Source organism: Lygodium microphyllum, chromosome 12, assembly GCF_053477565.2.
Source record: "Lygodium microphyllum isolate KBCC chromosome 12, Lygodium_microphyllum_v1.1.10, whole genome shotgun sequence".
Classification (NCBI taxonomy): domain Eukaryota; kingdom Viridiplantae; phylum Streptophyta; class Polypodiopsida; order Schizaeales; family Lygodiaceae; genus Lygodium; species Lygodium microphyllum.
This window is the reverse complement of record NC_141146.1, coordinates 127,321,509-127,343,117: the sequence shown is the minus strand read 5'-3', so window position 1 is coordinate 127,343,117 and position 21,609 is coordinate 127,321,509. Positions and strand designations below refer to the sequence as shown.

Below are 21,609 nucleotides of genomic sequence, written 5' to 3'. Positions count from 1 at the left end.
GTGATCCTGCATAGAATCACCCTCATTCATCTTCAAAGTCTCTAACTCTTTCTTCAAGAAAGAGATCCGAGTTTCATTCTTTCCTGCAAACATATGCTCCAAAGTCAACCATGCATCTCGTGAAGAAGATGCTGAACGAATGTGAGGGATGATGGACCACTGAACTGCCAAAGCAATCAGCAACAAGGCCTGTGCATCACGTGTATCCCAAGCTTTTTGAGCTGCAGTTCTTGGAGGAAGTAGCTGAGGTGGAGCGGGCTGAGGTCCCCGTTGTCCACGTACTCCTTAAGGAGGAGGAGGAGTAACGGGAGCTACAACTCCCGGTCGAGTTTCCTCTCCACTGATATAATCCCATAAATTCTTGGCCACTAATACATTCTTCATCATGAATGACCATAGCGAATAATTGTTTCCGTCCAATCTGTCTTCCTTGGATACATACGTAAATGCATCACCTCCCTGATTTGCCGTGATGACAAATTGACAAATTTTCAAAGACAAATGAGCAATGTCAAAGCAGTAAGGACTCGAAATCTACAAATTTCCAGAAATTGCAGCAAGCACACTTCTGCAATTAATGTGCAAGGGCGTACTCTGTCAAAAACTGTCTATAATGCACGCTTCCCAAGGTGCAAACAGTGCTCAGCAACACTGTAATATCAAAATCCCCAAAATTTTTGCCAAAAAATTTGTTCAAATCAGTCTTTCTGTGACTGTAACAGCAGTTCATATGCAACTGTCCTCAAAATACATAAAAGCCCCAAAATTTCTAATGAACAAGTCCAAAAATTTGCATCAAATTTAGCCCACACTTGTATCCTGTATGCGGTGCCTACTACGTATGAACCTCCTCTGCCAGAAATTGATTCTGGAATAAAGGGATAAATTTTTTGTTTAAAAAATACCTGACGTGGTCAGGGCGGACGCCGCTCAAACAACGGGTTGCTGACGTGGATTGCAGGCGGACGATCAAATGTCAGGTCGCTGGTCAGATTGCAGGCGGACGGGACAGTCAAGCAGACGTTTATGTTGGCAGGGTGTGTTTGGTGACGTCTATACAACTGGCGGGGCTTCAGACAGACGGGTGGGCAGCGCTCAGCAGGCGAGCGGCTCTCTGACGACGGGGCACAGGCGGGCGGCTCTCTGACGACAAACGGGCGGTTCTCAGGTGACGAGCGGGCATGGCCAGAGGCAGCAAGTTTGGCAGGCGTTCAGTCTGGCAAGTGGTGCTGCCAAGACAAGGCCAGGTAGGTGCAGGACGAAGTGCTGCAAGACAGGGGGCACTGGTCAAGCTGCTGTAGTACAGGACGCAGATCGAGCTGCTGCAGGACAAGGCGCATATGTGGTGGTCTTGGGACTGTGGCGACAAGGAGTAGAATTGGACTTGAGCACAAGACTCAGCTGAGCTGAACAGAGCCAATGCTTCGATACCAAATGTGAGATGGAAGGATCGAGGTGCAGCTAAGAGTGCAGTAGACAGTGTGAGAGTGAGAGAGACAGAGTGAAGCACGACACCCAATCCAATAGACTGAAAGAGTGTGACTAGAAAGTACAAAGTACAACCCTTAAACCTTAGGGTTGTAGGGGGTGTTGACACCCGACACACACTAAGTGCCCATAAGTGTGTAACATAAGCACATAAGCACATACGACAATAAGACTATAAGTCTGGGGGAAAAAACCTCTCCTACCGAGAGTAAAAAGTGTCCCAGTGTCCTACTGATCACTGACACTCCCATATGAGCGTAGGCGTAAGTGAGGCGTGAGTCAAATATCCAACAATTCTCAAACAAACCCTTCCAAAATAAGCTGATCATCCGAGGGTCTCAATCATTGATGATCAACTCTGGTATAGCATGACACTTAAAGATATATAGCAAAACAATAGTACCATATAATCACTCTTTATTTTCTTCCTCATCGAAATGAAATGGTTTTGTTTGCTAAACCTACAAATGATAGTCCATATCTCATTATTCCTTATAGGTATCTTAGGAAGTTCAAAAATTAAATACATTACAATGCTCTACCAAGGCCTATCTAGAATAGATAAGGGCTGCAACAAGCCCGGCATCTTTTGCTTGTCATGCTTTACCTCCTGACACACGATGCATGTCCTAACAAACTACTCTACATCATGCCTCAAAGCTAGCTGATTTTAGGCCTCAACTGCTTAGTGATACACAATTGTCCATGCATCATTAAAAATCCATCTCTAAGCACAAAGTGCTCATGCCTCTAGCCATTGTAAAGCTAATCTTAAACATTAGCAAAGTCCAGATCAGCAACATATTGCTCTTTCATGGCATCCAACTCAATGAAATAAACCATGTTGACAGCTAAAATTTATGGCATACATAACATTGCATCAGCCACCACATTTTTTTAAACCATCAATATGTACAATCTGAAAATAAAATAGAGAGAGAAAATTCGCCCATCTCATATGCTTCTCTAACAACTTTGTCTAAGTCAAAAAGTGCCTCAAAGTTTGATGGTCTATCTGAACTAAAAAATCAACGCCCAACAAATAACCTTTCCACACCGATAGTGCATGAATTACAACCAAGAGCTCTTTCTCATAGACCTGCAAATTCTTCTCTGCACCGTGGTGTTGAAATATGGATCTAGGACATGGCAATGCGGAAGCTATGGACGTTAAAAGATAAAGACCAAACTCATGAAGACATAGACAAAGACAAGACCAACTGTCACACAAGTCAATTAGGTTCCAAGATTGAGACTTGGACTCATAAACACAATCTTGTGTATAAACAATGACACAGACACTTTACTGGAAAGAAAAGAGTACTATCATTACATTGAAAAAAGGAAGCAAATACAATGCTTTATAGGAAAGTCTAGGCAGGACATCCTCCTACTATGCTTATGGGATTCTTGTCTTAAGCCCTCACTGCTCCATCCAAAGAGACTAAAGTAGGTGTGATTACAAACATCTCAACACCCCTTCTCAATCACAACTAGAAGTACAAAGTGTATAGAGGCTTTAGTGAGCACCACTCGCAAAGTGTGGACATACCACAGACATGGTAAACACTAGAGGCTGTCACAAAAAAGGCTAAGTGTGGGTACCACAAACATGGCGGACATCCAAAGGCTGTAACAAGGGCCTCACAAAGTGTACAGAGGCTGTAGTACAAGGCTACATGAGGAGTTTGCAAGCTTATGTCAGAAACATTTAGAGCTAGGTAATACAAGGCTAAAAAAATCTATCAGAATAGAAGTAGAAGGACTGTAAGGCTTGTCCTTCTCCTGGTGGTCTTCTTCTTCCTTTATTCCATAGTCTTCTTCTTCTTTAATAGCAGCAAGATAGGCCCTTTAAGACCTCTCCTGGCATGACAGAATTTCTCCGTATGCCCGATCATTTTGCAAAAGTCGCATACCAGCTGCTCTTTCTTGCCCTTGTACCTATTGCCAACATACAGCATTTGTTCATCTTTAGAGGTGGTTGGTTCTTCCTTTGACTTTATCTTCTTTTCCTCCTCTAGCAAAGAAGCTTTAATGTCAACCAATTTAGAGTTTGGCATGTTGATTAAAGTGGTTGAAACATTATCATAATCAAGATGCAAACTTTTTAGCAAGATACCAATACAAATATCTTCATCCATTTTCAGATTTATTCCTGCAAGCTGGGTTAGGAGACTTTCCATGTAATTCAGATAGGATGCCAAGGATGTATAAGACTTCATATCAAGTCAAAAAAATTCAATTAGTAAATCATACTTAGACGACTTTGATTGCGCACCAAACAAAGTATCCAATCTGTCCCAAGTGTCATGGGACGTGTCACAAGCCACATAATGGATATAGTTGTCATCCAACTCCAATTTGATAATGGCCTGTGCTTTGTCATTAGCTTTCTGCTAGATAGCTGCTAGGGCAGCATCCTGGGGCTTCTTCTCTTGTCCATTGCTGATAACCCAAAGGCTCTTCTTTATCAGGATGAGAGCTTGATGCAGGTTTGCCAGATGTGAAATCCGACTCCTTTGAAGCAAGCTGTTGGAGAGTCTTTTTCCATGTTTGATGGCTAAAGCAACAGCAAATCAGCTCTAAAAATCTCAGATTTTGAGTAGCAAAAGAGTTGGTTGTGTCACAAGACACAAGTGCTAAGGGCAATAGATGAGTGTCAATGGACACTATGTCTGTATCTTCTTCCTTGAGTCTTTCAAATCTACAAAATCCTTCAAGATCTTCCAAATCCAAATCTTCCCCTCCTTGATTTGATGTTGGGACTTCAAATCAGAGCGGCCTTGGCCAAGTTTAAGCGGCAAGAGAGAGAATGAAGAAATATTTGAGCTTTAGCTTAATAGACTATGGAGTCTCTATAATTAGGATTCTGACCCAACTGATTTTTGATTCAGTGTAGCTCGTATACGCAGCTATAGCGCGAATGGTTTGGTGGGAAGTAAGCTTACAAGGTAGCTTCAATTGCCCTAAGACCGCAAGGTAGATCTCGGCATGTACTAGCCACGCTGACTGTACAACCACAACAGGGCACAAATCAGACAACGATGTCGAATTTCCGAAATGCTGGACATATAGATGAATAATGTCGTATTGTAAAGTGGTACAAGGAAGCACCTGCGCAAGGGAACAGATTCCTAGAAAAAGGCAAGTTAAGATATGGCTTCTAGAGAGAGATCCAAGTACTCCAAGTGAGCAGAGTCTTGTTTGGCTATGGCAGCCATTGAAGCTTCACTGAAGGTAGAGTGAGAATGAAGCTAGAAGTGAAGTCATGAGCTGACCAGACATGAAGATGAGCTGAGCTAAGCTAGGCTATGCTCGACTGGGCTCTGATACCATGTTGAAACATGGATCTAGGACATGGCAATGCGGAAGCTATGGAGGTTGAAATATGAAGACCAAACTCATGAAGACATAGACAAAGACAAGACCAACTGTCACACAAGTGTATTAGGTTCCAAGATTGAGACTTGGACTCATAAACACAATCTTGTGTATGGACAATGACACAGACACTTTACCGGAAAGAAAAGAGTATTGTCATTACATTGAAAAAAGGAAGCAAGTACAATGCTTTATAGGAAAGTCTAGGCAACACACCCTCCTACTGTCCTAAGCCCTCACTGCTCGATCCAAAGAAACTAAAGTAGGTGTGATTGCAAACATCTCAACACGTGGAAAATCGGGCTCTCATGAGCTACAACTCGGCCATCTTGCATAAAAACAGCCCCGATATTGTTTCCACATGCATCACACCAAACCACGAATGACTTCCTCAGATCAGGCAAGACAAGCACAGGATCTAAAGTCATCTTTTCCTTTAAACCTTTCAAATGCTGAAATTTCCACTATTGATTTAACACATCCTTCTTTTGCAAAGCATGCAATGGAGATGCAGTTTTAGCAAACCCACATACATACTTCCTATAGTAAGAACATAAACCTAAGAAGCTGCGGATCTCATCCATATGATCGTATTGCCTCAACCTTTGCAAGGTCCATGTGAATACCATCAGCTAATACAATATGCCCCAAAAAGTGAATTTCATATAAAAAGAATTCATTTTTCTCGTCATTGATAACCAAGCTATGCTTACACAGTTCATTAAACACAATGTTCAAGTGTCTTCGATACTTTGCCTCATTCTTTGAATAGACAATCATGTCATCAAAGAAAGTGTCCACAAATCCTCTATGTGGCGTGAAAATGCGATCCATCATCCAATTAAATGAGACAAGAGCATCCGTAAGCCCAAAAGGCACGACAAGGAACTCTTATAACCCAAAAGATGTTGTGAAATTTAAGCACACCCTCCATGTCTAATGCATATCTGATGATACCCACTTTTCAAAACTACACGGCTGAATGTAGCTGCCCCTTGTAATCTATCCATAACATCATCTATCCGAGAGATCGGAAGTCGATTCTTTATCGTAATCTTGTTCAAAGCACAATAATCAATGAACATACACAATAAACCATCCTTTTTCTACACCAAAAGCACTCAAGAACAAAAAGGTGAGCTGGCTGAATCAACCCTTTTTTTAATAGCTCATTCACCTGACTCGTAATCTCTTCCTATTGGGCTGCAGCTACTCTGTAGGGTGGCTTTTTAGGTACGCTACTTCCAAAGATAAGATCTATGCCATGATCTTCAAACTTTCATGCAGTAGTTGACTTGGAAGTGACTAAGAGAAGCATACATTTTAAGAAATGACATGTGATTCTTCTCTAACTTAGACATGTTCCCAACATTCTCACTATTATTATTATCCTTGGTAAAAACCAAGTACGCTTAAAGATGATTTTTCATTACTTTAGAAATGGTAGCTAGATACAAATCGGACAATTTTCCCTTTTAACTTTACATAAGTATCTTTCCCTTATGTTGAATAGTGATCTCTTTTGCACGAGAATCAATCATTGCATGCATATGATGATACCATAGCATTCCAAGCAATACATCACACTTTCAAATGAAGCAATGAAAAACTCTTCATTGTCCACACATCCGTGTATATGCAACCGAAGCTTTCCAATGAGTGGTGTGACAGGCTCAACATGGCCTTTAAATGCAATTTCAACTTCCCCCGTGGGTCCCATCTCATCATCTGCTGTAATGCAATCTCTATGAGCTAAGACATGCTAGAGATCATGGATTTAATACAAAAATCTCTTATTCCTTTAGACAGCCCACAAACATATTTTTCTACTTGCTCATGAAGAGGTACGGAGCAATAAGAAGTGATGAGCAGCAATGTATTCCAAAACTTCTTTTTGTATTGCTCCAAATTCTTGCATTTCTTAACATCCAACTTATTCCAAGCTATCATGATGTCCACCTCAAAGGTACTTGTTAACCAATTCGATGCAAACATTTGCTTGAATTGAACCCACATTAACGGTGCTCTACCTTGCGTCAAAAGAGTAGGGTACTATTGCAAAGCATTCCCCCTCGAGAAAGTGGATGGCTTTCAAATCTTTGAGGCCTCGATGAAGTTTCCCCTTGAATAGGTTGCATCAAACTATCGAGTGAAAGTTAAAGCTTTCAGCCTATCTTGTGTACCACTAAAGGACTCAAGCTTCACTGCTTTTCCACCCTCATCATAGTCTTTTGTTGCCCCTTTGGTTGTCAAGTTATCATACACTAGTTATTACAAAAAGGGTGCATTTGCTAAATTTACATCAAAATCAACACCAAACGGAGCATTTGCATGACCAGCACTCATTCCTGGAGCCCCACAAACATTCAGTGATGCAAATGTATTACCTAACATGCTACTTTGTGCCCCAAGCATCAAGCCAATGCTTCCATAAATAGGGTTTTGTGTATTTCCAACCATACTTGGGTCCTGAATACATTGGACCTCACACACTGTAACCAACCTTCCTTTCGTGGATGGGTGGCAAATCCCTGATTACAACTTAATTACAGCAACAAACAATTAATGCAAATCTGAAAATACAAATTTACCTACTAATCTTGGACTATGCACACCTGATTGGCCCCAAAATTGATGCCCCTTTCGGTTTTTCTTTAGCTTTATTGAAGAAAAAGTCGATTTACAATGGGATTCTCCTGATCCCCTTTGAAATCCAAACTCCCCTTGTAGTCCAAAGTGACCAGCAAGTCTTCAATCTGATTTGCCCCTTGATTCGGTTCTTAATTGGCCTTCGCTTGAATGAGATGAAAAATGGAAAATGGAAAATGCCCCAATTTCAATTATTTGTTGGTCCCTCCACTTGAATAGGCTAAAAATAGCCTCAACCTTGTTGAATCCAAGTCTTGGAGCTTCCAATTTTTGGCACCCTTCTCGAGGCTGCTGGTAAACCCTAATTTTTGCTATAAATTAGGGTTTACATCAGAGAAATTTGCATTTTTTCAACCTCCAAGGGTCCAAATGCTGGGATCTTCGAAGCAAGGTTGTAAAATAGCCGAGAGATGAGAGAGAGCTGTAGAGAGAGAAAATTCAGAGTTATGTCGCGAAGAATGATTGAAAATCAGTCAAATACAGCTGCTTCCCTATCACAACAACTTGTAGATGCAAAGAACTGAAGAAAATCAGTCATTTACTCCTACTACCCTATCTCAACAGCCTGTAGGTGCTGTCACCTGTTGTTGATTGGTCTTCTCTTGCCCTTGGCTACCTCAGAAGGTCCGCCAATGACTGCAAATCAGACCAATAACATCTCCTCCCTCTCTCTTACAAGCTGAATACACTAAAAATGCCTCTCCAACCTCTAAAGACGTTTTTCAGTCTTACATGGGCATTTTTGACAAGTGGCAACCTTCCCAAATGGTTTTTCTAGCATTATCCATATTTAGATATTAATTTGTAATCTTTAAATACTAAAAATTAATCTAATAATTATTTCGGTGCCATGAAAAATAATTTGACTGGCCAATAATTAAATTGTCTAGGCATCTTCCACTCTCGAGTGTCTCTGCGCCATCTTTGACCATCAGATTGGCGTCAAGTACTATTAAATGCCACTTCTCTAGTGTCACCAACTAATACTTATGGCCAAAAGAATGACCTAGGTCAACAACTGGCACCAGATACCACCAAGTACCTGTGCAGCATAACTTATAGCAACTTTTGCCTTTGATATCCCGTGATTTCCTTGTGTCCCGAGCTCGTAAATTTACTTTAACCCCAGTTGCACCTCATATTTGCAACATTTACTTAACCATGTGATTAAAAATTAATCCATATATTAAGTGAGGTTTTCAAAAATACATGTCCTCATGACACACACCATGCATTGGATAATGCATAACATAGGGATTTGTGCCATACAATCCCGTATGCAGACCCTATCCAACCATAGCATGAAAAATCATACTACCACCAAAGTATCTTGGCTACCCCATCATAGCATACATGCCCGACTATCCCAAATCCATTGGATTGGCACTTCCATGATAGCCTTGCATTTGCATTCCTTGGCCCGTACGTACCAACTGTTTTATCTCATTACCATCTTTGGAAGCTTCAAGTGAAGGCTTTGGCATTACCTTCGCTACACCTTATTGTCCTGAAGGTATAGAAGATGACTTCTTCTTGTCCTTGTTGTCCTTCTTTAGAGTATTCAAAAATCGGGTGAACTAAGGTAAGGACCTTTAAACAATTCAGCAAAGAGATTTATTGTTGTCCTCATCTTATTCTTAAACTCATCATCGAATTTCTCTTCACTTGGTTGGTCATCAATCTCATTATGCCTTGAAGGCCTTACATCTCGCCCAAAGTAACATTTTCAGCTTTTGTCCATGATCTGAGCCTTGTCCAAGATTAGGGATTGCATTTCTTTCTTTCCCATGTGAGTATCCATATTAAGGGGCATCACTGCTTAATTCCATCTCACTATATGAGGATATATTAATTTCTCAGCTGAGAGCAAAGATCAGCAGTAGCATAAAGCTTTGGCTTGCAATCAAGTGCCTTGGCCCCACCAAATCAAGGGATTGAGTGGTATCCCGGCAATGGAATCATAAAACCAACCTTCCTTCTTGAAAAGGGTGGTAATTCCCCAACCAAGCACTTAATTACAACAATCCGCAAATAAAATATATATTGAAATACACAATTGATCTTAATAACCTTGGACAGTAGACACCTTATTGGCCCCAAAACTAGCCCTTTCAGTATTTCTTTAACTTCAATTGCCAATGGATATATTACAAGTCGAGATTCCACAATCTCCGTGACTATACCTTTCACTTTCAAGGAGTGGCTCTCCTTTGAGCAATCATTTCCTCTACTCGTAACCAGGATCTAGAGAATCTACCTAGATCAGGGCCCTTGGGTCTTCAGCAATGACTTGGTGGCTAGGCCTTCGTATTCCTTCCAGCATGGAGTCACAGAGCTAGTGGTTTCTCTCCCGAGGTTGAGTTTCAGGTTCTACAGCTCATCCTGTCTCCTGATTATCTTCAAAGGTCTCCTTTCAAGTGGTATTCTCAAATTACAAGGTGGATCTTCTTCAACCCTTGGTCAGCATGGAGCCACCTCCCAAGATCGAGTATGGACATATCCTTATGGTTCTCGGCACCACATAAAATCTGACATTCCTCCTATGCATTGCATCTTTTCATGATCTTTGTACTAGGGCACTTGGGTAAGTGAACAATTTTCCCACAAGGGACACTGTCCAAGTGGCACCTATTGCATGGGCATTCTTCAGCATGTAGCATTCCATCTCCACCTCACTCTTCTCTCATTCCCCTTTTTTGGCCTGAGAGGGGGTGTTGAGAAACCCTTCACCCGCAGTTTGCATTTTTGCATTTCTGTGTTTTGCGTTTACGGTTTGCATTTAGGGTTTGCAGCCCCAAAAAGGGGCGCCACCCTAGACTGGCTGTGCCTATTTATAGACCACTCTCTCACTCATTCTTGACGGCCGATTCATTCAATCCGTCACCTCTTCTCTCCAGTCTTTCCATTACCCTCACACCCCTTCAAGACGACATTGCGGTTCGTGGTTTGTGGCTGTCTTCATCATCTTCCTTGTGCTACGGCACCCTTGTTCCCTTGTATCACATTCACTCCATGATTCAAAACTTCATCATTCCATTCATCAGAGTTTCTTCTCTCTTCTCTTCTCTTCTCCATGATTGCCAAGTTCACTCTGTGTTCCTCCCCGCAAACCCTATTGTCTCGTTAGTACGTCATCTTTTAACAATGGCTCCTCAAGCAGCAACGAGGATGCTTCCATCTTTGATGCCGAGAGTGATAGAAGCACCTAGAGTAATCATGTATCTTGTTTCGGATCGAGCCATGGATGATGGCTTTTATCTCAATCCATTTTTGTATACTTTTTGTATGAGATTGCACATCTGGCTCATAATAAAGTTGTTGGTTTCATTATTCATGCTACACTCTCGAGTCTTGTTTCAACTCTCTTTTGCACTTAGGACTTGAATCTCTAAGTTTATGTTTTAACTTTTAAGTCCAAACATTAAGCATAGACTTAAAATTATATGTATTTTTTCTTTCATCAGGCGTAGGTCCAAGATTTATTAGTCCCATTAGTACCGTGCTAGCATCGGACTGTACTAGTCGATACCATCGGATGTGACAACCTTGATGACAGCACTCCATGTAAGATAATCAGGTCCATGTAGCTTATCATCAGTAGAAGTGCATGAAGTAGCCATATGGAGAGGATAAGACAAGAAGATAAGAGTGAAGGTATGGAGACAAGAAAGACGGCATAAAATGAGAGTTCACAAGCAGCGAACCAAAATCGGATCAAAAAAGAAGGATGAATGCTATAGGAGGTGGAAAACACAGCCAAAAATAGCCAGAAATAGCAAAAACAACCTGTACATATAGTCGCCTAGCCAACAGTTAAGAGAAAAACACCAAAACAAAGGCTGAATTGAGTATCAAATGCGGCACATTGACATGGACAACTAGAACAGCTATTGCAAGCTGAAAATGCACAGCCTATAGGGAACCACAAATAGTAGGAAAAATACTCAGCAGCAGGTCGCCTAATCAAAAGGGGTTTAAGAGGCCACTAATCAGCAGAAAACACAGCAGCATGAGCATAGATCCTTAAATCTGATATCATGTCAAAAGTGGATACAACAATGGAAGCATAAACATGTCAGAGTGCAGCGGTGCGGAAGCGTAGGACTGAGAGAGAGAGAACACAGAGAGAGAAGAGAGAGAGAGATAGTGGAAGATGAAGATCTGCTGTATAAAGTGTGATGAATACAAAGATATACAGATATATACACAGGCGCAATGCGCTGGACTGCGTGTCTCCACCTCGACGATGCAACCTCCTATTCACCTCAAAGTCCGCTGCAATCTGCACTGTCTCCTGTCTGAAATCTGCGAACAGAGACGGAATCTGCACGTGTCACCAATCTGTAATCTGCGAGCAGAGAAGTGTAGGAGACTGTGGAAATCTTCGGCTATTTATAGCCAGAAAAACAGGGCGCAAACAGGACACGTCGGCTGCATTAAATGCAGCCGACTGGGCTGCAGGCAGTCGGACTGCCACGTGGCAGTCCGACTGTGCAGCCGACTGCCTGCCTGCCTGGCTGTGATCTCTAACAAAACAAGTGTTGGAATAAACTGCTGAACACAAGACAGAAGAGAAAGAAAGAGAGAACACTGCAAAAGAAAAGAACTTAGAAAAAGACTTAGGAAATGTCAAACACGAGACAATCGCATACAATAGTGAGTTACTGAGTACGTGGGCACTAGCACTGGCTCCTCTCTCCAGCAGGAAGTCCACACGGTGAATGATGATAATGACTAAGGAGGAGGGGCCCCAATATATAGGCATGAAATAGGGCTCACATAAATGTTGGTCGGTCAGCATCAATGTTGATCGACTGGCATCACAAATGCCTAAACTAGCATAAAATGACCACAACAAAAGTGTCTAAAATGAGTACAATATACCCAACCCGAAATGGCATGCACAAACTCACACATGGGCTAACAATACTACTAACATCATACACCCTTTGTTTGATGCCCTAGCTACTTTGAGGTGAGACACCTTGGGGTAAAAGAAAAGCAAAACATGGGCTTGTGATGTACAGTCTCCTCCTAGCATCAATTTTGGACTTGAAAGGAGGTGTTACGAAACCAACCTTCCTCCTCGGAGAGGGTGGTAATGACTTGATTTAACAATAATTACAACGAGTAAATAATTCATATCAACTGAAATGAACACTTTACCACCAAAATCTAGACAATGGAAAGCCTGTTGGCCCCAAAATTGTGGTGCCCCTTTCAGTATTTCTTTATCTTTTATTGCAAATGGATGAAGTACAACTGAGATTCACCAATCTCCTTCGCTAATCCAAGTGCTACTTGCTGTTATTAATTACCAGCAAGCCTTCAAACCAATTTACCCCTTGATTTGCTTGTAGAATTGGCCTTCCTTCTGCTCTTTGCCAGACAAATTTAGCCCCAAATTGAAATTGACTGACTGGCCTCTTGAATCTCCCTTAAATTCTTCAATTTTAGTTGCTGGAATTCAAGTCTTAGCCCTTCAATTTTGAGCACACATCCTAAGGTAGATGTCAAAACCCTAATTTTTGCTGTGAATTAAGGTTTACAGCAAGAGATTGATTGAAATCTCTTCCTCTTATGACTCAAACTACTAGAAAATGCTGAGGCGAGCTGAGAAATGGCTAGAGAATACAAGAGAATGTTGTAGAGAGAGAAATTCTTGATTTTCTTCGCAAAAACTGCCTCCAATTTACTATTGCCTCGATCAAGAGAGCCCAACATGTAGTTGCCTTTAGCTTGGGAGCCAAAAAGATTATCGTCAGCCTCCAATTGCTATTACCTGCCTATTTTGGCCCTTCTAGGGCTGCCACCTAATGCTGTTGTAGGCCTTCAAACAGCTATTTCCAGCTTCTAGGCAAGTCTCGAATGTTGTGGAGCAGTTCAATAGCCTCTTCTCCCCCTCCAACAACCTCCTCTCTCACAATGGCTGGATTAGACTTTCACCAACTCCCAAAAACGTTTTTTCCACTTGCATGTGACAAGTTTTGCCAAGTGGCAGCCTTCTAATCCCATTTTTCAACATTATCCAACTTATTAAATTAATTTTTAAAATATTAATTTTAAAATTTAGTTTAATAATTATTCTAGTGCTCAGAAAATCAATTTTCCTTACCAATAATTCAATTGGCTAAGCCAATTTGTCTCCCAAGTATCCCTAAGCAGTTATTGACCCTTAGACTAGTATTAATTAATTAATTAATGCCTAGCCTCTAATATCATCCACTAACATTAGTGGCCAACAAATTGGTCTAAGTCCAAATCTAACACCAAGTGGCACAATGAAAGCAATTAAAATTTTATATGGCCGCCTTTGAGATAGAAGATGGCTACTTTTATGGGGGATTTGCATCATATGTCAAAAGGCATCAAGCTTGTTTCACCCTTTGCTTGTTTATGATAGAGAAAGTGGAAAAGCATGGCTATGAATTTTACTTAGGGATTTTTTTTAAGCACTAAAATAGAGAAGATAATGAGTGGATTGTTTTACACAAGTTCAATAAGCAGTTCCTTTTCATTCTCATGAGGAATCAAATAAAAGCGGATCTTTTGGTTACAAGAGAACATCTTGCACATTAATAGTATACTTTTGTCTATCATCGACAATATAGATTTCCAAACGGATGAGTCAAGTTTGGAAAGCAAGGTTAGCTCTCCAAAAACTTTGGTAAAGCACCAAGCAATGACCAATCATAGAGAACTATTGGACATCATTGTAGTGTATTTGAGTTTACAATAGATGAATGGAGTCTCTTGTATATTGTAGAGGTTTTCTAAATACTTAGTCAAGTGGCTTATAGACATTCAGCTAGCAAATCATTTAAGGATTCGTAATGCTTTTCATGTGTCTTCTTAGATGATTTCAAGGATATTTACTCGAGGATTTGTCTCATGAGGTTTAGCCTAAAATTGAGCAACTAGATGAGATTTGGTTGCAAAATAAATTTGCCACATAAGAAAATGACAATAAGAGGTAAATTTTCTTGTTATGATGTGGTGAAGTTTCAAAATTATTCGCCGATGGATGCAAAGTGAAAAGACTTGGCAAATTCGCCTCAATTATTGCAACTTTATCTAGATATTTTTAGGTAGAGAAGCCGCTTAATGATGTTATAAGTTCATCTAAGATATTGCTTGCTAATAGTATATCTGCTTTGGAACTTTTATAATTAAGTGGTGTACATACTTTGGTTTTGCACTAGTATATGGATGCTTACCATGGCACTAGTATCATAATAGCGAGAACAGCACATAGCTTGCAAACCCTACAAGCAGGTCTACTTTGTCCAAAGCAGCCAAGAACTATTCCTAGTGCAACACTTCTTCCAAGCTTGCACATTGTGGCCAGCACTAAGCTATGCCTAAAAGAGAACAAAAACAGCATGTCTATGTGGGCAAAGTAGTAAAATGGAAAGAGTAATTGCTCACAATGCATGCGACGCAGCCATGGCATCCTTCTCTCATGCCACAATATCTCTAGGACTTCTCCAACCTTTGTACCATCTTAGCCTCATATACCTTCTTTAGCTCTACTAACTATCTTTCCTTCTTCATCCAACAACAGAAGGCCATGACTCCTGAGTTTTCAGATTTCCTATCTCCTTTGGAGAAGGATTCAAAGGGTAATCTTCTTCCTCTAGTTTTCGAGAGGGTCATTGTTCATGATGTAGACATTGGCATGTCTTAGCATCAAGACTTGGCCTACTTCTCTATCATTTTCAACACCAACACCCAAAAGCTACAAGAGTTACCCACATCAAAGCCTTGGATGTTTCAACCATCACTTCAAGGTTACACCTTCAAATCTAGTCCAATATAGAGACTAGGCCACGGCCTCCTCACAAACGCTGCCATGCGCTAAAGGGGTTGCTTCTACTTCTTCTAGGGTTTCACGAATGCCACTTCGATAACCTGAAGTTCTGTAGTCCACTCTACCAAGGGACAATGATTGTTGGATACCACTCCCTCTGCAAACCACTTCTTCAATTTCCACAATTTAGTTAGGGTTTTGCATTAACAGATACAAAAAGGGCTGGTATTCACATTCTATTCATTTTATCAACGTGCACCCACTCAATGGTACGCCACCCTAGATAGTAATGGCCTATAAATAGGCCATTACTTCATTCATTCTTCACCTCTTCCATCATTCTTCACTCCACTTTTTCCATCACTCCTACATTCTACCCTTGCCTCTCCACAATGCCACCTCAACAACCCGCGGTTCTACAATCCACTCCACTAAGAGACAATGATTATTCAATATTGTCCCCTCAGCAAACCACTTCTTCAGTTTCCACACTTCAATTAGGCTTTTGCACTAACAGCCCCAAAAAGGGCTAGTATCCACATTTTGGTCATTTTATTATTGGGTGCCCACTCAGTGGTGTGCCACCCTAGACAAGTTAGGCCTATAAATAGGCCGTCACTTCATTCATTCTTCACCTCTTCCATCATTCTTCGCTCCACTTCTTCCATCACTCCAAAATTCTTTCCTTCTCTCCCTTGCCTCTCCACTACCCTCACACCCCATCATACACCTTGTGTTTGGTTGCTAGGAGGATTTCCCACACCTTGGCTTCAATCCTACATAGTTGGCAAGCACATCTATCCATCAGCTATCAGCCTACACTTTGCGTTTGGCTACTTGGTGGAGTTTTCGTGTACCTAGCAGCGTCCCTCCATTGTGGCATCAACATTCTTCATCGTCAGAGTGAGTTGGTGGTTGTGTTTTGCACACTGACTGTTGTCTTCTTACGACCTTTGTCAGACATTTGCATTTTCAGCATTCAGGCCTCTAGGATTTGCATTTGCTGCCCAAACCATCTTCCTAGTGTCCGAGGATTGTGCTTCGCTCCCTCGACAATTGGTGAACATCTTCCTCATCTTCGACGGCATCTAAGGACTATGATTTGCTCCCTCGATAGAGTTGTTCTTTACCTTCCAGTGATTACTTTAATAGCCCATTACTCGGAGGGTTGTGTTTTGCTTGCAAATTCCCCACAGGTGTTGCCACTTAAGTCAAATAGGACTGTGTAGTCATCTTTTGAGCTTCAGCTCTACTGTATCAGCTTTTCTTCTCATAGTATGATTTGGTCATCATCACCATGTTGCTCTTGTGTTTTTGAGTTTCTCTTCTCTCTTAGTGTTTGTTATACACACTTTGTGTTTCTCCCCGCAAACCCTACTGTCTCTTTGCACCCTTGCATATCTTGACATGGTATTAAGAGTATACTAATTTTCTTGAAAGGGGGGAGGGGGAGGAAGAACGCCAACAACATGTATTTATAGGGGATCTTGGAGCTTTTGTCCTGCCATATAAAATAAATACTCAAAATACAATTAAAACTTTTTTAAACTGTTAATGAATATCAAAATTAGAAATTGATGCAATATAATTAAATGATGATGCCAAACCCGCAACCTATCTTTGTTTTCTCTTATAAATAAGGTCTTTAGCTCTCTAAGCTCCTGTGCTCTAATACCATGTCAAGATAACAAGTATGCTCTGATACCATATCAAGATATGCGACAAAGCAGAGAAAGTAGAGTTTGTGGGGAGAAACACAAAGCGTCTACAACAAACACTAAGAGAGAAAAGAAACTCAAAAACACAAGAAAAACACGATGATGATGCACTAAATCATGCTTTGAGATAAAAAGCTAATACAATGGAGCCGAAGCTCAAAAGATGACTACACTATCCTATCTGACTCAGACGGCAACACCTGTGGGGAATCTGCACAGTGAAGGGAGTGAAACGCAATCCTCCTGGAAGGTAAAGGACAATTGTCAAGGGAGCAAATCGTAGTCGTCAAATGCCGCCAAAGATGAGGAAGATTATCACCAGTTGTCGAGGAATCAAAGCGCATTCCTCAAAGGCTAGAAAGATGGCTTGGGTAGCAAATGCAAATCCTGAAAATGTAAATATCTAATGGAGATTTTCAAGAGAATATGGCAGCCCCAATGTACAAAACACAGCCACCAGCTCACTCTGACGATGAAGAATGCTAACGCCGCTGTGGAGGGAGGCCGCCAACTGCATGAAAACTCCACCACGCAGTCAAACACAAAGTGTAGGTTGACACCTAATGGGTAGATGTGGTCGCCAACTATGTACAAGGTATGGGGAACCCTTATAGCAGCCAAACGAAAGGTGTAGGCTGACCTAAGATGATACTAGGGTGAGAGAGATGGCTGCCATGTTGGAGGAGAGAGAGAGATGCCCACCACTAATCACAATGTCCGCCTGAAGGGGCGTGAGGGCAGTGGAGAGGCAAGGGAGAGAAGGGAAGAATATCGAAGTGATGGAAGAAGTGAAGTGAAAAATGATAGAAGAGGTAAAGAATGAATGAAGAGACAGCCTACTTGTAGGCCTAAGCTGTCTAGGGTAGCTCACCATTGAGTGGGCACCCACTGATAAAATGACCAGAATGTGGACACCAGCCCTTTTTGGGGCTGTCAGTGTGAAACCCTAACTGAAGTGTGGAAACTGAAGAAGTGGTTTCTCAACACCCCCCTCCAATTCATTCCTCTTCCAATGACTTCATTCCTCATCAGTCTCCACTGCTGTCCACACCCCTACATGAACGACACTTGTGGAGTTTCTACTGCCTCAGCCTAGCACCCAACAGCTGGCGACACTTGTCCTAGTCATCCTACACCTACAGTCCTGCATTTTCTATTCAGGAGGCCTGCGGGAGCTACCATACCTTTGTTTCCTGCTACTGCAAGCCTCAGACAGCCACCCAGCATTTCATCTTCAGTCAGATCCACCATGGCAACTTTCTTCCAGCTGATCTGCACCATTGACAGCAGGTCTGCCCCTGCATTTGCAGTCTACTGAGGCCAAAGGGCTAGAGACTAAAGCTGGAACTTTATTCAATGAGAATTTGATCTTGTGGTGTCTGCGACGAATTATCAGTCAATCCAAATCCCAAATGTGGCTCACTTAAGGCTTGCTGCAGCCAAAGGCATCTAAAAGAGGGAATAGACTTCTCCAACTACCTCCATATTTAGGACCACAAAGGGTACTAGAAAAGGGGAGGAAGTACCAATGCCAATCCATGCAAGAAGATACTAGAGGATCATGCGGTTGACCGGTTCAATCAGACATATGGTGCCTAGCTCCACATGCTCTTGAGTAAAGTGATAACGGATCCCAACATGCTTAGCCTTCAGACCAATAATAGGGTTGCCAGCAAGTGTCATGGCACTCTAGCTATCACGAAACATCACAATTGGGATATCTCACATGGAAAATGTAACCCTGCCAATCAGCTCCTCAAGTAGATGGCCTCAGTGGTCTGTTTTGGCTTTGACAAAATGATTGAAGCCAAGCCTAGAAGGAAGATGTAGCTGCCATGGAATGTCAAATATCCATGTCTCTTACTCAGTCAGAATTGGTGTATCCCTGCAGGGTTAGTCCTTCACTGAAATGAATACCATAAGCATAAGTACACCTGATATACCTTAATGCATGTAAACGAGAGATCAAATGAAACATTTTTGGCGCATTAAAGTCCTGATTGAGAAGGAAACCGAGTATGCAGTATCTGGCCTAGTGTGTATGAGCCATAATATATTTCCCACTACCGAGTAGTAGTGGGTGTGCTCATGTGCTCGTCAAAGAGTGGCGCATAGGAATCGTTCGTTAGCTTCACAATAAGATAATACTTTGTAAACTCCAATCGTGATCGATGCTCATCATTCGAATAATCAGATCTATACGAGAGAGAAAACAACCAAACCAAAGAACGCAGTAAATTATCGATTGAATTACCTTCAATTCGAACTCTTCCCTGGATAACATAGCCCCCTCCAGGCCTGCAAGCAACATGATTCTAACTAAGAAGCCAGAGACATAACACAAAACGCATGCACTTACATGATCATGGCAGGAGGACCGAATGAAAGGTCCTTCCTACCAAAAAAATCAACAGGAAAATACTCTTTCAATAGAAATCGGTCAGACAGATGACCTAGAAACAGATGCCAAAGCAGAGTGAAGAGTGATGGCAATAACATAAATCGCAAGGACAGCGCGCAAAAAGGTGCCCATCACTCGCAATGTTTCCACTATGTTCGATGATCTCTCTTTATTTCCTTCTTCCCTGTGCTGATTTTCGGACACTTCTTCCCTTCCAGGTGTAAAGTGTCTCTGTAATCTGTATTTTGGACACTGGACACTGGCCTTACATAAAAACCTTCAATTCATTAAATTTCGAAGCCTCCAAGCTTAAAATTTTGTAGCCGAAGTTATATATGTGCAAACTTTGTTCTCCGTCTTTGGACACTAACATACAAAAAGCCTCCAACTTATTAAATTTTGTACCCTTTTCCAAGCTCAAAATTTGTAGCCAAGGTTATAAATAGTAATTCACAAGAACATACACCTCTCACCCCAAGAATTTTCCTTTGGTTTTTTCAAATTCGCTTGTATACTAAACCTTGGTTTTTGTGAATGTTGAAGCTTGCATGAGAAGACATCAGGATCCTTTTCATATTAAGACATTTATGAGCTTCCAATTGGCATTTTGATATATGTATATATATATATATATATATATATATGTATGTATGTATGTAGTCTTCTAAGACACGAGCTATTACAAGTGTCCAATTCCAATCATGTATGCAACATGAAACAAAACAATTTGCCTCCCTTTAGGTGAAACATTGGGAAGAGTCACTTCATTAAAAACTACAAAGTGAAAAGTTGACTCATGGAGAAACAGAAAAGGAATTGGAAGCTAATCTTAGGTCATAAATGGTAAAAACATGAGACTAATGGAGTTTTGTGCAAACATCTTTTTTTAAATAATGCACGCATAGTTAACCACATGGGGTGGGAATTATTCTTAATTATGGGTCTAGCTAGCTTTATTTAAGGCTTTGTACAAGGAACCAAACTTATTCATGCCTTTAAAGGCCCATGACTATTTCTAGTTTGCAAGCAAGCACATCTATGTCCTTCCAAAAGGGGGTGGTGCTAAAACATCTATTATTATTGTGCCTCCATATAGCTTTGATAGCAACTCTCTTATCACATTCCAAAATTGTAACAAGCCTTCATTCATAGAGTTTCCATCACCAACAAGAGCCACCTTGGTAGTCACCCATAGTGCCATCAAAGCCTAAAAATCCCTCCAAAATTTATTGCTTTCAACATCATCCCAAAAAAGTTGTTTGGTGGTTTCTTCATGTCTCCTACACATGCCACACACAGGGGAACTTTCCTCAATTTGCTCAATCTCTCTCTAGTAAAGAATTTGTTTGTGAGTATTCTCCAAAAAATGAACTTAAGCCTCTTGAAAGCATCTAGATCCATACCTTCCTTTCACTCCTATTCCATGTTTGAAGCTTAGTGCAAGGATAATGGTTTTTCTAGTATTTATAAATGTTAAAAATGTGTGTTCCATCTTCTTTGGAGTAGTTAGCCTTCTTGCAATTGCTTAATAGCTTGCCGCCATTAAACTCGAGGCATTCTAGTACTAGGACCATTTTGACAAAATGGGAGGTAGGCCAATCTTGTCTCTTGACACCAAACACCAATGCCACAAACTAAGCTTTCTCATCCTCAATGTCCCACTTCTACTAAATTTCCTCTTGAGTCATGCAGTAGAGCCTTTCTTCATTCCATACATCAATTCATCATCTTATTCTAGTCAAATGTAGCTTCCTTCAGCCTTCCACTTGCGCTTTCACACCCTGTAGCACACTATCCATTATTCACTTCCATACCTTTGCAATTCACTCTGTCACCACCAATTTAAGTACCTTTGTAACATGCCACCTGAGCTTTGCTTGGTGATACCTTCTTAATAGCCCATCAAGAGATGTCATAGGAAGTACCGTCTAGGATTTTGATAAAACCCTTGGAGTTTGCTAACTAGGCTCGCTTGAGTCTACCCCAGAGTGGAGGTTCCGGCCACTTCCACGAGGATTGACATGAGTTTTTTTTGTCAAATCTATTACTAGCAGCTAATTAGTATTAGCAGATTTGAAAGTGATGTGAGACAGGCTTTCTAGTTTCTAATGGTCCATCAAGTACGATTTTTATTCCTTCTTAGGAAAGCTCTCGGCTTACCA

General features: G+C 41.2%; 1 protein-coding gene across 1 annotated transcript in view; it reads right to left on the bottom strand.

Annotated features, from left to right (window-relative positions):
• LOC148028242 (ER membrane protein complex subunit 7 homolog) overlaps positions 1–19,686 on the bottom strand; it is a 70,789-nt gene extending 51,103 nt beyond the window's left edge. The window contains exons 1-2 of the mRNA XM_087690025.1: positions 19,500–19,686; positions 19,301–19,344 (exon numbers count right to left, since the gene is read on the bottom strand). Of these exons, the coding sequence (XP_087546151.1) occupies positions 19,301–19,344; positions 19,500–19,579 (124 nt within the window). The 5' untranslated portion in view covers positions 19,580–19,686. The remainder of the gene's footprint in view (positions 1–19,300; positions 19,345–19,499) is intronic.
• Between the last annotated feature and the right edge of the window lie 1,923 nt (positions 19,687–21,609).